This window comes from Episyrphus balteatus, chromosome 2 (genome assembly GCF_945859705.1).
Source record: "Episyrphus balteatus chromosome 2, idEpiBalt1.1, whole genome shotgun sequence".
NCBI lineage: Eukaryota > Metazoa > Arthropoda > Insecta > Diptera > Syrphidae > Episyrphus > Episyrphus balteatus.
Window position 1 is genome coordinate 39,491,948 of NC_079135.1, and position 17,288 is coordinate 39,509,235.

A 17,288-nucleotide genomic window follows, 5' to 3' on the forward strand; every position below is an offset into this window, starting at 1 on the left:
ACATAATTTTCAAAAGATATTTGTATGAAAAAGTAATTTAACAAGACAAATATCTAAAATTTACGACGGTTATGTATCTTCAAATCTTGGTTCTCAACATTAAAAAACTAACACAAGCGTCTAATTTATTTCGTGTCCAGCCAAAAGCTGTCAAACTTTGTGGAAAGTTTTCAATCATAAATGTGCAACAGAAAATGATTTTTCGGTATTTAATATTCTTTTGGTTAGGAAAAAAACCTGGGGTGGCAAAGGTACCCCATTGGCAAATGCTCCCCCTTCTACCCTACAGCGATCAAATTTTAAATAACGATATTTAATAGGATTTAAAAACCAAATGCCACACTAATGGATAGAATATTAATGAAAGAACATGATTTCCAAAGAATGTTTTCAATTTAACAACCATTCTTTGTTGAAAATGTATTTCTTATTTTTACTTATCCAAATCATAAGAAAAACCCAAACATTTTCAACAATTTCTTATGTTGATTTCCAAACAACCAAACATTCGATCTGCAGTCGATTTATAATAATTTCTTTATTTAAATTTTCAAAAATAAATTTTTTATATTTTTTTTAATTAAATTAAAAATGATGTTAGCAACTTTTTCCATAGTGGAGATATGCTGAAATTATTTCAAAGCTAGCGTGAATAAAAAAATTGTAATCATATATATTTCATAGTTCAAGTCTTATGTCGTTTTCTTTCACTCCAATGAGAGTACCCTTTTAGTACTTATTTTTGCACTTTTGAAGGTTTTGTGTTCTTTGACGCCACAAAAGTGTAAAAAAAAAATTACTCCGGAGTAATTTTAGAACTACGGAGTACCCCGGATTTACTCCACATTTTTAGTCAGATTTACACCGATTTGCACACACACTTATGAATTTGAAGTTTGACATTTTAAAAATTTGTTTGAAAAGAGAAAAATGCGAAAAGTTTTTCTTTAAAATTCTTTTGTTATTAACAAGAACAACCATTATGAATATATTTCCTATTATATTATATTCCGCCATATATATTTCTTCCATCATTTCGTTAATTCTTCACTTTTTCCAAATGAAATTAAAAAACCGAATAAAACAGCCAGTGTTCTTTATCAATAAAAAAAAAATCCTGTGCCAGATAAAAAAAAAATCCCATTTTTTTTCTGCGATGATGGGATATTTTTATTTTACAATGATCAAACTATGGGTGTATATTAATTAGGCTGAAAAAAACCGATCAGAAATATAATGAAAAATATACTAAAAGTAAAACTAAGTCCGCTTCTACACGAAGACGCAAAGTGTGAAACGCACATAAGAGCAAGGGAGACATAAAGTTCGAAAAAAAGGGAATGAAGATTTTCTACCGTGAGTCTCCGGAAAAAAAATTTGTGACTCTTTTTGACGTTTCTCTTTTATCTTGTTCTTTTTTTTGCTGTTCTACTTTATTTTATTTCGTCGGTCGTGCAGTCTGCTTCGTCGGTTGTGTATTATTTGCGTGTATAGTAACGTTTTTAATTTATTCAAAAGTTTTCGTTGCACATAGACCCTACTGGAGTTGTTTTATTTTGTTTGTATATTTTGGTGTTTTTTTTTTTTAAATTAAAATACATAGTCTGCTTCCACACGAAAACGTAGACGCACAAGATACACAGAATACGACGTGAAGAAGAGCGCGACGCACCGAAGCGAAAATCAAAAGGAAATTTGAAGATAATTTCTGCGCCTTGAGTCTTCGTGTAGAAGCAGACAACGAACGCTTTTTATGCTTCTATGTTATTAATATTAATTTTTTTTTTTCAATTCATAAAATTTTTCCCTAGGGCTATTATCACTATTTTTTTCAAGGAAATTATCCATTTTTGCCTTGTCACACACACAATTACAAAAAAATAAATTACTCTAATTATGTTCTTTCACTCCAGCGAAAGGAGTAAAAATTTAGAGTACTCCTTAATAGAGTGAAAGAAAACGACATTATTGGTTGCGTTCCTTTGGGAATATTTATCTACTGTTTAGTACTGCTTTGAACTATTTTTTCAATATGGCAAAAGTAATTCAAAAGTAGTTTTAAGTACATACTTAGAAGTAGATAAAAGTTCCCACTCCCAAAGGAACGCAGCTTTTAAATTCAATTTCCATTATAATTATCTGTCAAATGTCATACAAATTTTAAAATTTCTTGTTTTAAATTTAATTGGTTCTGATAAATTTGGGCTAAGAGATATTTCATTCAAAACTCTTTTTCAACAATTTTGATCTTCTTGTAGTTTTCTTGTTATAAGATTTTCGTATAAATTTTATCAATTCATAACAATGGTATGATTTGTTTGTGTTTTAGATCATTTTGTTTACAATTCAATTATTCCAAAGTAAATATCAGTTTTTTTCTCGAGATATTTGTTTTGCATTTATAACGGTTATGTTTTGGTGTCCGTTTTCTTTAAATGAATCCATCTTTTCCCAATCCCATTGTAAACAAAATTTTAATTTATTAAAAAAATTGTATTTGTTTAAAATTTTTGCCAGAATTTATCACCAAACAGAATTTGTATCATGTTAGAATCCTTTTCCTGTTTTTTTTATTTTAAAAGAGTGCGTCTTTGAAAAGAATTTTTTCTTCTAATCACGAAATACTCATATGTACTTTTTTTTAGAGGTTTATTAGTGCCTTTCCCCTTAACATTTTAACACCAACTACGGTTTTTCTTTTTGCATGTTAGGAAAACTCAAAGAATATTGACATTCAATTTTGTATATTTAAAAAAAAAGTTTAGGTAGACCTAATATTTACAATTTTAAGTAACTTAATCAATATAATGATAGTATAAAATTCAATAAATTTTTCATAAAATTAAAAAAAGGAGTGTAAATAAAATTCATAGTTTTTTCAACAATAATATTTCTGGTAAATAAATTTTCTTTAACTTCTCTTCAACGAATGCCTCATGTTTTTGTTTTATTGCTACATTCTCGTTTTTAAAATCACTTTTATAAAATCTGATAGCTTCCTTCTCTGAAAAGTATTCCAATTCAAAATATTTACAATCTTCGGCAACATCGATCTTGTTGCTATAAAGAAGTAATTTTCTTAGCCATTCTACTGGCAACAAAAGTTGTTTACTGCTATAGGCGGAAGCAAATATTAAGAACACTTGCCTATAAAAAAAAAGAAAATGTTAAAGAAAATTGTATTTAAATAACAAAGTTCAAATTACCTTCTTATAATTTGTAATTTAAGAGAAGCTATTGCACATAATATATGAGGAAGACGAGCTATACCCTGAAGGACTTTGTAAAAGTTTCCCTGAAAATGATTAAGGGCAATAGAATATACTCCAGCGAATACAGGATCGGTTTTTATTTCCGCAGGCAAATGAGCACTTCTTTTGAGTGCTTCTATTGATCCCAAATTAAACAACTGGTAGATGGATTCGATAAAATTTCTGCTACGAATTTCACTTAAATTCATTTTATCAAAACCAGATTCTGCATGAATTTCGTCATAACAGCAGAGCACTCTTTTGAGACATTCTTGCAAATGTTGTTCACAAATCTTTGGATCGAAGTTATCAACTGATTCTTCGCATAATCTTAAATCGAGGTCAGATTATAAGTTTTGTAATAGTTAGAAAATTTAAAATATATTTATACAAACCTGTAACGACTGTAAGCTAAAAACATAATCATAGGTTCCAACAGTCTTATGGTTGCCTTTGCATCATAATTTTGCATAACAATCTCTTGCCTTATAGCTCTTAGACGGTCGAATACAAAATCATAGACATAATTAAAGGGTCTTCGTTTATCAAGTGTTATTCTGAAAGGAAACTCTTGAATGAAATTCAAAGAAAAAGACGTTCTTTTTCTTACTCTTTTAAAAGGTATTCTACTGTCTTGTTTAGTGAACGTTGTGTACGGAGATCTTTTTTTCTAGGTATTTTTATCCCGGCCGCTGAGCGGGAAAATGACTTGACAAGGATGCCAGGGACATTCTTTTGGCCAGGTTTGCATTCATAGAAATGAAGTAATCTTTCTTTTGTTCGGCTTAAATTAAATAAAAAGTTTAGTTACTTTGGTGTGAATAAGGTTTAGATTGAAACTTACAGTTTTACTTCTTGTTCTGGACACATTTCCTCACATGTCCCTTGGACAAACTCTGGCATTTTTATTATTTTTATTTAAATTTTTTTTGTTTAAATTAATTTCATAAATTTTTTGCCAGAAGCCAAAAAAATATAACTTCCGAAAGATGCTAAAAACGAACAGCTGTGTAATGTCAAACAAACTAGTACAGTACGAAACGAAATATAATTCGGAGTTGTGAAACTCCGAAAAGTGTTGTTCATCGCCATGGTATAAAAAGAGAAGGTAGGATCATTAGAAAAAACTCAGTATCGAGAACTGTCAAAACTTATGGCTACTTAAGGTTTTGACAGCCCAGCCCATTGAAATTGTTGTTGTAAACAAATTTGTCTTGGAAATTGTTCTTGCTTTTGACTTTGCCAAATGCCAAACGTCAAAACCTTATTACCCCATTTTGTAAGATGGCGGCTCTAATGATCATACCTTGTCTTTTTATACCATGGTTCATCGCTAATTGGCTAATTGGATGCGTTCAGATTTATGACCACAGTCATTTGGATCTGTCGCTAAAAAATTACTGTGACCTAATAGCCTGTCTTCACAAGAGCGCAAATGAGATCATTTGTTTCTTTATTTTTTCCGAATATTCTAAAAACGTGGAACACGCCTTGTGCGTTTCTTTATTCCTCGGAATATTCCGGATAAACTTTTTTATTAGGGGTATTCACGATCTGGTGCAACAAGCCTAGTAAAAATGTAAAATTTTATTTTTTTACAATGGATCGTGAACGATAGTAAATATTGAAGCATGAATGAAATTCATGATGTTTTTTTTTTCTCCACCGTTGCTTCTTCTTTTTTTCCATTTTTTATAATTTAATTCTTTGTTTTGTTCGGGTCAATTAATTTTCACTAACTATTTTACATTAAAAGAAACTAAATTACGGGACAAGAGTAGCGACAACCCTTATAAACAGAATAAAAAAGATAAACTGTTCATCATGGGCGACGCGACGGCGAGATGCCATCTGTCAAAAAAATTTTACACCATTGTATTTTTATTTTGCAATAGGGTTAGGGTATTGCAAAAGTGCAAGACCATTGTAAAATTTCAATCCATATATTTTGTTGTTGTAGTGTTGTAAGATTTTACACTTTTGCACTTTTGCAATGATACAAGACCAGTTGCATCGGATCGTGAATACCCCTATTGTTTCTTTATCCATTCTGGAATATTTGAAATGCATTCTTTTTATTCCAGATCAGACCTTCAATTTTTGGAATATTCTTTCACACATACGCAGTTGTGTGTATGTGTATTGAGAAGCTGTCAGTTTTTCAACAAAAACAAAATTAAAATGCGTTCTAGAGCAATTCTTGTAAACAAAAATTGTGGGAAAAAAAATAATTAATTACCTAATACAAAAGTTTTTATTTAATTGTTTTTATTTCCCCATCTTATTCATGAAAATAGAAATCTCACCGATCTATTCTTATCCGGAAAAATAAAGAAACACCTCCTTGTAAATTATTTCATTTCGAATGTCAAATCGTATAGAAAAAAAAAAAATTAAATTGAAATTTGAACTGATCTAATTTTCGAAATTATCTCATTTGGGCTCAGGCAAACAAAACAAACAAATATCGGGATCATTTTCATTGAACCAAAAATTAGTTCCTATTCTGGTCAACAGATGGCTTTTGTTTGTCGATAGGGAGAAAATAGAAACATAGAGCATTAAGGCTTGGCCACACCGGAGGGTACGCGGTAGAGGTACAGGTAACGGTACGGGTATTTGTATGGAAAAAATTCCAAACTGACACATCAACGTTCGGGTGTGGAATTTTTTTAATACAAATATCGTTGCCGCTACCCTTACCGCTACCGCGTACCCTCCGGTGTGGCCAAGCCTTTAGTTTGCTGGTAAATAAATATGATTGAAAAAGATATGAAAATAGAAATTTGTTTCTATTTTGATTAAGTTTGTTTTATTTTTAAGCCAAGTATGCAGCTGGAGCGAAAAGATTTTTTTTTGTTTCTGATGTTTTTTCTTGAATTTTTTTATATGTAATTTTATTACTTTGACATAATACTCGATAGTATTTTTTTCGTTAAGCCTGGTACGCAGCTGAAGGGAAACGAAATTTTCTATACAATCCCTACTAACAATTTTGCTTCTATAATGCTCTACAGAAGCAACAATTGCATCTGTAAAGCTTTATAGAACCAAAATTGTTTGTCGGGATATCATAACGAAATCTTGAACGAAAAATTTCTTTTTTCTCGATTTATTGTTCATTTATATGTTTGTTTGTAAAACAAATTATTTTTATTCCTAAAGCCTGGTACGCTGCTCGCGCTAAATTTTAGCTCCCATACAAATTATCGAAAATTTTTAGCCGAGATAAAATGGATGCCATACAAGTTATCGATAACTTGTATGGGAATTTTATCTCAGCTAAAATTTAGCGCGAGCAGCGTACCAGGCTTAAATACAAATTCAATCTCATCACATTGGAAAAGCCTTTTGATAAAGTCTTTTAGTCTGTTCATTTTTCTTAATTCCAAGAGCAGTTTTGACGTTTTTTCACTTTTAATTCATTTATTTCTTATAGCCTGGTACGCTGCTCGCGCTAAATTTTAGCTCCCATACAAATTATCGAAAATTTTTAGCCGAGATAAAATGGATCCCATACAAGTTATCGATAACTTGTATGGGAATTTTATCTCAGCTAAAATTTAGCGCGAGCAGCGTACCAGGCTTATGTTAAAAAATATTTTCGGTAGTTTTTTCTTGATTTTAAATTAATTTGAATTTTTTTTATTTTGAATACTCGATGATATTTTTTCGTTAGCATTTTCGTTGTCGACTTTGGAGACTAGAAAATTTATGGTTTCGCATCAGCAGCGTTCGAATTTAATTTTTTTTCTATGTGATTTGACATTCGAAATGAGATAATTTGCGTAATTAATTATCTCATTTGGGCTCTAGTGAAAATAGGCTATAAAATTAAGCGTGATCCGCGTTTATCCGTTTTCTGATAGTTTTTGTTTTTGAAGAAAAATTTCGCACGACTATGAACACACCCATAACCAAAAGTCATCAATAAAAATATACTTATGGCAACCCTATCTTTTCCATATGTGTATTTATTTCTAGTGCCGTTGTTTGTGGTCGGTAAAGTTATAAATTTTTGCATTTTTGCCAAATTAAAAAAAAAAAATATTTTATTTTGCATCAACAATTAAACAAGTTCAAATATATTAATTAAAATATCAAAATGAATATACTCAATTTACCAAATGTGATGTTGATACAAATCTTCGAATTCATGCCCTACGAAGAAGTGGCCAAGAAACGTCTGGTAAGCGGAAAAATTTACCTCGTCTCAACGTTCTCTTATTTTTTTTTTTCCTTCTTTGTTTTTCTGTTTTTGTTTTTTTCTCTGGGTGATAAAAATAATTACATCTCATGTTTTTTTATTTATTTTGTTTGTTTGTCAATAAGATTTGCAAAAAACTCGATATGATTTGTCAGCACATTCTAAATTGTGGTTTCAATAAAGTTGTAAAACAACACTCACTCAGCCTAAAGAGGATCAAGGCGTTGCTCCCACGTCGGGAGTCTGAAAGGAGGTATGTCTTCTAAATGGAAATCATTCCATCCTTATGACTCATTGCAATTTAACATCGATGGTGATTGTATTTTTTCAGAAATCATTGTTTAGCTCGTCATGCAGACATACTCACTTGCATAGAAACGCGCATTTCTATGCTGTCAATGACCTATTCCAAATACATGGATCTTAATCTGTGTTGTTTTATTCCCGGTCGTGTTTTGGATGAAATATTTCGCATTTTGCGATTGATTTCAAAAACATCCAAACCACTTCGTCCGCATGAAGTGCTGCAGGAATTGCGAGATATATCTTCGATGGCTATCGAACATTTCGATGAAAAAATCTCACATTCGTTGAAAAAGTCATTTGTTGATAGCAACACAATGTACTCGAGTAGCTCGACATCAACAGTTTCGACAACAACTGCCATTGCAAGTAGCTCCTCGAAGAGTGTTTGTTGCGATCAAATGAGACATAAAGTTAACATTTTACTTGGACTGCATCAAACGACAGTTGAGCCTTTACATTTGTCTGTTCAGACGTCAAAGACGTCCCAGGCTCCGGCTATTGAAGCACCTCCGACAGCAATGTCGCATGCTGATGGTGGGCAATGCTGTGAGGAAGCACGTACAACAATGGCCTACTTCAAGAAAATGGAACAGGAATACAAAAAGGGATTCGTTAAGGTACATGTCTTTTTGCATAGAATAATGCCTCATATAGTGGAGTAACTAAAGCAAATAATTAGAGAACCCGGCCGAACAGCTCTGATTTTGATGATTTTTTTTTTTTCAAACTTCGTTAATTAAAAATACTTTAAGGTCTATAGGTTAAAAATTGCCGATGTTGCTGTATTGATTTTGAACAAAATCATTTTTTTTGCTTAAATTCCATAAAATAAACGATACCAAAGATTCTCTAGGTAATTTAAGGAAAAAAAAAATGTATGGGAGTAAAAGACAATCTTCCATCGTTTGGGCCTGGCTACACAGTGTTGTGCCCAATCACGTTCCAATTCACATTTTCTAGGAACAAACGTCAAAAAGAGGAAAATCCTCACCCCTCTTGCTTACAAACTGACTGGTTAGGCGATTGAAAAATCACCGTGTAGCCTTAAGCGATAAATGCAATTTTCTCACAAACTGACTTCTAACACAAAAAAAAGTATTTTCAACACAACGGCAACACCTACAATATTTACATACATGTTTTTAAAAAAGCCAGAATCTCATTTCTGTCTGTAAAATTTTTAAATCGACTAAATTTAATCAAGAGTTTCTAAAAGAATGGTCCTCAACGCAGAATTTTGTAAAAAAAATGTTATTAAATATTTTTAAATGATTTTTTTTCAAACTTTTTCGTAGTAAAATATGAATTTATTTAAAAAAATTTTTTTTGGCCATAGATAATATCAGTGGAATTCCGAAGAGGAAAAGGAAAAAAAATTAAAAATTACTTCAATTTCATGGGTTTTTTTTTTGATAAAAAATGAATTTTGCATTGAAATAATTCATTTTATCAAAGACTTTGGCAACTAAGATCTTTAAACTTTTGATATTTAACTTTCAACAATAAAGGCTATTGAATGAATAAAGAACAACTTTATATTTAAATGTTGAACCTAAAAAAAAAATCAGTTAAATTTTTTTTTTTTAATTCTTCGAAAATGAAATACTTTTTAATTTTTTCATAAACTGTAATACATATTGAGATTTCCTCTTATAATTTCAAATCATAATAAATGTGGCCAAAAAAAATTGAAAAATAAATGCATTTAATATCACAAAAAAGTTTTAAAAAGCACATGTTTAAATTTTTTCAATAATTTTTTTTTCTCAAAAATCTGAGTTTTAAACCATTTTTTCAAAAACTCTTCACTCAATTTACTTAATTTTAACAAAGTTTAACAAATATGAATAAGCTTCTAGCTTTTTAAAAATGTATATTTAAATATTGCAGATGTTGCCGTTGTATTCAAATATTTTTTTTTTTGTGTTTGAAGTCAATATGTGAGAAAATTGCATTTATTGCCTAAACGATGGAAGATTGTCCTTCAGTCCCATTTGGTTGTTTTCCTTTAATTGCCTAGACAATCTTTTGGCATTAGTAAATTTATGAAATTTAAGCAAAATTTTTTGTGCACAAAAATCTTCAATTAAATTTAAAAAATCAAAACGGCAACAGCGGCAATTTTTAATCTATAGACTTTAAAGTATTTTATTAACCGAGGTTTGAAAAAAAAGATCATCAAAATCAGCTTTATTAGCTTTAGTAACTCCACTAATAAAACGTTGTTAAGCTTGTCTTTCTATCATTGTACAGGTAAATAGAATGCTGCAGGTACAGAATAGTCAATCTCGTCGTTTAAACCAAAGTTTGACGACAATTGCTGAATTAAAAGCACAAGTTATTGAACTCAAGAAGCGATTGGAAGACATGGACGCCAAAAATCGTGATTTATCAGCGAGTATAAAACAGCTAAATGGTGAATCAACGGCGCCAAGTACACCTCAATCATCGGCTAACGCTCAAGAGTTTACAAATGCAGACGTTACAACCGATATAACGTCACATGACAACACCACCACTGCCAATCCCATAGATGACCCTTCAACAACAACTGTTAAACGCCCCCTTGTTGAACCACCTTTAGAAGAAGAAAATTCTTCTATTAGCACAAGCCTTAACATAGCCAAAAAAGCTAAAGTTGAATAAGCCTTACGAGTTACACTTTTTGCGTATGTCATTTGGACGTACTTAACCATAATGCTGCTAAAAATTAAAAAAACATTTTTTAAAACTGCTAGGATTTTTTCCTTCTTACATTTAGACGCTAGTGATTTATTTATGTTATAAATATGCCTTAGACGAGTGAGAGAAATTTGCGAGAGTTATTTTAATGGTTGCTGTTGTACAAAATAAATTAAACAAAAAAAAAACAAAAAATAGACCAGAAATGTACAGATTATTATTTTTTTTCGAGACAAACATTTGAAACAATATTTCACCTGAAAATAAATCATGCATTTTTATCATAAACAATAAATATATAGTTTTTTATTTAAATTAAAATATGTTTCGAAACTGGTAAGAATTCGTTACTAATCGGCTGTATCACGAATTACATTTGTATCTGAAATTTTCTACGATTTCCGATAAAAAACAGTCACAAAATCCGATCGTAGTGACGATTTTTATGAAATCTTCCATTACGATCGGATTCTGTGACTGGTTTTTCGGGAATTGTAGCAAATTTCCGATACGAATATAATTCGTGATAAGGTCGAATAATCACGTCTTTACTGAGTAATTTTTTTTCTGAGGGGTAAACGTAATTATTTGTTTCTTTATCCTTGAATTAATGGATTTTTGCAGTTGCAGCTATCCTCCTATTGTTCAAAGTTTAGAAAGGCTGTTTTTTTCTATCTTCTACTGAACTCCTATCTTTTTAAGTCGAATTTTCATCTACCAAGATTTGCTTAAAACCTTTAATGTATTACTAGAGAAACCTTCGCCCGCTTCGCAGAACGTTACTAAAAAATATGTATTTTAAACCTTACCGGTATTCAAACCCACGTGTTCCACCAATATAACATTTTATTTGTTATGGTATACTTTAGCTTGAAGATTCCCTGTAGGTACATACATACATTTTATTTACTTTGATTTTCATTCAAAAAATAACATTTAATAAATTCCTTGTTTATTCCGCTATCACATATTTATGTTATAGAAACTAATTTTCCGTATGCCAAAGCATTTGCCATTCGGAAAAGAGTAACGCGACACAAAATATCCATTTTCGAAAATTTTGAAGTTTTAATGAACTTGAAGTTAAAACACATAATATGCACAAATGTACATATTTATCAATACCCCATTATCGTTTCATGATTGAAAAATTGTTCTAAAAACTACAATGCTTCTGTTATTTTTTAATCTCTTAAAGACCCAGTCAAATTGTATTCAGAGTTTTTCCATACAAATTTTGACAGCTGCGTTTACCACATTTACCAAATTTTTCGGTTTCATGAATACCCCTAATATTTTAACTCTTGTAATTTTGTAACTTTAGAATTAGAAAATTAAAGAATTTCATATTAAAATTGTTTTTATGATTACTAAAACATGGTTTTTAATAGTTTTGACCACTAAACGAAGTGTGCTATTTAATTTCTCTAAGAATTTTTTTCAAATTAATTCAGTAAAAAAATCACTTTTTATATTAAAAAAAAATAACCGTTGAAATCGGATAAGTCCTTTATGAGAACGTGCGAATTTAAAAAAAAAAATAATGTTTTTCTTATTCCAAAAGTAAGACGCCTTCTTTATTTACACCTTCGTATTTTGTGTTTTGATCCTGCAAAAAATCAATTTCCCTTCTAGTGAATCACCCAAAACTCTTAACTCCTAAGTTAAGCTCGCTAGCTTATGCCATGCCTGACTGTTATCTTCAGATCGATTTTTTTACGAATCTCCCCATAATGCAAATGAATATATCGTAGGAAACAGTTTGTTTTAAGACTAATTCATTGAATAAGTTAATACATCCTTATTATTCCAATCTGAAACAAATAATTTTTTCAAAAACAATTCTTTTTTCGCAATAGAACACATATATTTTTGCTTTTAATTCAAATACATAAAGGATAAAAAGATTATTTGCGCTTGTTTTTAATGTTTCTTTTGTTTTCTTAAACTAAATTAATTAGTACTACAATAGAGTAATAACCTCATTTGTTATACATAAATTGTTAACAAGTCATGTATAAATATACAAACAATGCACAAAATTACATAGAATCACTTGAGGAATTCTTTACTCTGATTTTTCAATAAGAATGGATCATATTGACATAAATAGTTCTCTCTGACATTTATAGGTACATTATTACTCATATGGAAACCGATTTTTAAGATACATTTTCTCTTAATTGAATAATTTCCATATTATATATTTTGTGTAGAATTTAATCATTTATTATCTAAATACTATAATATAAAGTTAGGTATAAGTAGTTAATATGAATGATTTTGCAGAACTATGTCTGATTGATTTGAGTGCGAATGATTAAGTTTGGTGGGATTAATTCCGGAATACTTTAATGTGTGTGCAGTTTGTGTTTGTTGAATAATAATATTAATAATAAGAGAACACATTGCATACATAATATAATGGCATTTATATAGTTAAAACCTCCTCAAACTGGTTTTGATGGTTGTTGAAGAATATCAGATATCGGGGTCACTCCTAATAGATTTCCGGTAAAAGATAGGAGAACTGAGTAATTGAAATACCAAAACAGTATGAAGAGTACTGCGAAGATAATGTCTGCAAATAGAAAAAAATTAATACATTAGTCATTGAAAATTTTATTTAAGATAAGATATATTGTAGTTTATAAATCAAGTGGGTATATACTATATTCATACACTTCAATGAATAGTACTTATTTCATTCAACTTACGAATGAGGATACGTTCCCATTTTTCAACCATATACAACTCTGTTACCAAAAGGTATCGGAGCCACCAAAAATGAATAAAATCGATAAGATTTTGGATCATAATTCTTAAAAGCCGGTTGGAACTTCAAGATCTCTAATTAGTTATGACGGCATAAAGCCAACTAACTACTGCATTTATGAGAATGACAAAAGCAAGAAATGTGCTTTTGTCATTCTCTGTGACAATATTATTTCCCTTCGTATGTGCAGTGCAGTGGGGTTTATATTTGGCAGGTGCATTCTAAGTAGTGATGCCAAGTTTGCAAATAGTTTGCTGATTTTAAACAAATAGGCAATAACGGTACAAGAAATAAATAAAACTTGATTTCATTTTTTTTTTTTCAAACAAAAAAAAATTTTAATTTTTGTATTATTATTATTAATGAATTTTTTTTAATTAATGAAATGTGTACAATGTACATGGTAGCAATCGATACAATGAATAAACGTTTTATTTAAAAATTTTGTAAAATAATTATCTTATAAGAAAATCACAAAATTCAGATTTCTTTCTTGAAGTTTAAATACTTAAGGAAATAGTGAATAAGAGAAGTTGACCTTACATAAAAAGAAACAATTTACGAAGATTTTTTTGATTTGAGGTCTGATAACATTTTTTAGATAGATGTCATCATCTATCTATTTTTTACGTGTTTACGTTTAATTCTGCTTGTTAACTTGCGTCAAGCAACGGGAAATATTGTTTTTAGGTGCTAAAACAAAAGAATTCACAGTGTATTCATTCTGCGTTTTTTATAAGTGTCGGTAAACACCGAACCAAATTTTTCTGTCTTGGAAGGGTACAACAGCATTTAACTGATAAACCGAACTTTTCCTGGTCGAAACACATTTGTAGGTACTTCAGCTCACTAAAACTTTTATATTGAATTACATTCTGTACAAAGAGTTCACTAAAAATAAATAAAAGTAATGAGTGTTTACGATTAATTAACTATAAACCAATTTGTAAGGAAATAGATTGTAAAAATCAAAAATTAATTGTGGTAACGGAAAGCTAAATATTGGTTTCACAAAAAATACAAAAAGTCAAAAACCGTAGATTACGAATTTAAGAAGCAAAAAGATTGAAAAGCAATTTTAATAATTTTCCTTAAGTTAATTCTAATATAATTAACATTTTAACATTTTTAAAACTCTGGGAATCAAGAATTTCATGGATACGAAAACTTGAAGAGTATGGACGAGTTCATAAAGCAGGGCTGCAGCAGTGCTGTAAAAATAAATTGATAATATTGTTATAATTACGAGTGAATTTTGACTAATTTAGTACTCGTTCTTAGAAACAAATATAAATAGTTCTGATAAGTTGGATACATTTTTCGACAGTCCTTGGCTGAATAAATGGAGGTTCTATTTTGCAGAACTACTGCAGTCCTGCCTTTATGAACTCGCCCTTTGTTTTCTTTTTCATTCAACGTTCATACAAATTTACATTTGGAGCAGTTATTTATCCAAAAACTGAAAAAAAATATACTCGTATTAGATACCCAATTTTTTTTTCCAAAAGAGTAAAAGCAATTTTCTTAAAGTATTTAATAGCAATTTTTTCAAGCTCTAATTAAAAAAATTATAAAACTTCTACAACCCATTTTACAGCATTTTATAAAATGTATGTATACCCTTTTGCTGAGAAAATATTTTTATATGCGAATTTATTAAAAAATCAGTTGCCCTTTTTGTTCCAAACAACTCAGAACAGCTTTTATGAAAAGATTTTAAATGGTGACTTTAAACTAAATGGATTGTGAATAAATTGGGCCTAATCCTCCTTTTTGAAACCATTGTAAATCATCGTCGCTAGGTAAAAAGCTGACATATTTTTATTTTATTAACATATGTTCTACAAGTAGCGTGAGTTTAGCCGGGAGGAGAAATTTTCTGAAAACTTGGCTTAGCTTGGAAAAAATTATTTAAAAAACTACGGTTATACTTAAAATGACGTGCTATATATATATATATATATGACGTGCCATTTCAGCAAGTTACTAACGGCCTAATTTGTTTTCCTTAGAATTTGTAAAATAGACGGGAACAACGCTTTTCTTCTGAAAGTTAGAGGTTTTTCAAAGCCAGTTTGACGTGATAAAGAAAGGAAATCTTTCGATTCACGATCAAATAGCAGAATAGGGCTATAAGCCAAAAAGCTGACTGGTATGTTACTTATAAATTACTAAACTGGATTAGTAAAATCCGTTTAAAGGAATCTGTTTTTAGGAATAGTTTTGGAAAAATTTGTTTTCAAAATCAAAATTAAAGAAAAAACTTCGGCCTCAAGCCGATGGTAACAACCAAGGGTGAATCCAGGGTGGCTAATACTTAAAGCAAATGAAATTATAAGAGTTGTTAAAATATATGAATAAAATAACAGAGAAAGAACTTGAGTGAAACTCTTTTCTATTTCTGGCTGGAAATGCGAATTTTATTGTTTGTTGCATCCCTTTCCTATGAAAGGCTCCACCTTACAAAATTTGTTCACTCAGTCCAAAAAAAAAAAATACCTCCTCCTTTTTGGAAGTGGGTAAAAATAGCGCAACATTGCATAACATATATATTATTGAACTGCTGGATATGTAGAACAATCTTGCATTTCAAGAGTTTGCCCAAAAAACAAAACTGGGTTTCCCGGGAAAAAAGTATGTTTCAGTTTTTTTTTTTTTTTTTTAATTCTTAGGAACTTATATATTTATTAGATTGAAGTCTTTAGTATTTTACTAAAAACTACCAAGTCATTAAATAATGATATAAATATGTTCATAATATTGCAAAATTTGTATACATATTTTAAAACTTAATTTCTCACAAAACTATTTAAGGAAACAACTTGACTCAAAAAACAAAATAAAGAATAAATTACTAACTTTAAGAAAAGTTACCTATAGCACAGGATTGTACGTGCATTTTATGATTTTTAATATTTTTTTCTCCCGGCTAATCGGGTAAGCACTTAAGTTTTTGTTACTGTACCAAGAAAATGAAAATGTTTCCTTTCGAATAACTTTTTTGTCATTTGGTAGGTATTTGATGTGAAAAATGTGCCCGCACTGTGTCTGTGCGTCGTTAAAATTTGCTGCTTGCAGTCAGTCGTATGATACTCCACGTTATTTCTTACTATTATTGCTGATCCCTTTTGCCGCCCCCCAGTAAAAAATCCTAGATCCGCCCTTGGTAACAACCAACCTGTTAAGACCTTGAGACAATATAACCGCATTTTTCTTTAACAGTATGATTAATTATACTCGGGTGTAGTGATGGGCAAATACCCGGTATATACCATTTGTGGGTTTATACCCTGGGTATATATCGGGTATTTACCAAAACGAGGGTAAAAACGGGTATTTACTTATAATCGCTACAAATTCGATTGTTTGTCATCAGGGCCCTGTTTCAGAGCTACTACATCAACTACATCAGCAACCTCAAAAGCCAATAGTTGAGTCCGATTGAAATTCGGGAAATATTTCTTATGATTTAAATAGTGTAAATGTTCAAAAAATGCTTTGTGAAGTCCAACAGGCCTCCGCAATTAATGTTTAAAGTCATTGATGTAGCTGATGTAAACAGTGTATTAAGCTCTGAAATAGGCTCCTTATATTATATAAACATGACAGGGGCACACTTGTTCGGTCTTGATTGAGGTTATTTTGTTGTGTTAAATTTTGGAGGAAAAAACAATTAATTTTTCTGTTCACCCACGTTTATTAGTGTTTGTTTTTCAAAAACGGTTGTATAGTTTTAAATGATATTTTCAGAGTTATGACGTTATGAGCAAGAAAAAAGTAATTTAAGCAAAATCCGCTTAAATTGAAACGGCTTGAAAACGGCCCTATTTATAAAAAAAGTTTTATTTAATTAAAGACACTAGCGGAAAAAATTAACGGATCAAAAGAAAAATTCCAAAATTTTAAACAAGATAAAGCTCAAACTTTCTAGTTTTGAGAAATCATAATGATTTTTTTTCAAGCTACATGTTCGGCTCAATCCTATTAAATCAAAAAAAAAGAAAATTGGAAATTTTTCCTTTTTTTTTTTGGTCTAAAAACTTGGAAAAAATCTTTCCAGCTTAAC

At 30.2% G+C, this 17,288-nt stretch overlaps 2 protein-coding genes across 2 annotated transcripts; one reads left to right on the plus strand and one right to left on the minus strand.

Annotated features, from left to right (window-relative positions):
• Positions 1 to 2,727: 2,727 nt before the first annotated feature.
• On the minus strand, positions 2,728 to 4,244 carry LOC129910107 (germinal-center associated nuclear protein). The gene is made up of 5 exons (XM_055987371.1): positions 4,096 to 4,244; positions 3,862 to 4,035; positions 3,647 to 3,808; positions 3,207 to 3,581; positions 2,728 to 3,147 (listed from the first exon to the last, which is right to left on the minus strand). The coding sequence occupies exons 1-5, from the start codon at positions 4,152 to 4,154 to the stop codon at positions 2,868 to 2,870; spliced, it is 1,050 nt and encodes a 349-aa protein (XP_055843346.1). The 5' UTR covers positions 4,155 to 4,244; the 3' UTR covers positions 2,728 to 2,867.
• A 2,995-nt stretch (positions 4,245 to 7,239) lies between these two features.
• On the plus strand, positions 7,240 to 10,641 carry LOC129911358 (uncharacterized). Its single transcript, XM_055989128.1, has 4 exons — positions 7,240 to 7,440; positions 7,584 to 7,711; positions 7,790 to 8,381; positions 10,018 to 10,641. The coding sequence occupies exons 1-4, from the start codon at positions 7,357 to 7,359 to the stop codon at positions 10,408 to 10,410; spliced, it is 1,197 nt and encodes a 398-aa protein (XP_055845103.1). The 5' UTR covers positions 7,240 to 7,356; the 3' UTR covers positions 10,411 to 10,641.
• Positions 10,642 to 17,288: the final 6,647 nt, after the last annotated feature.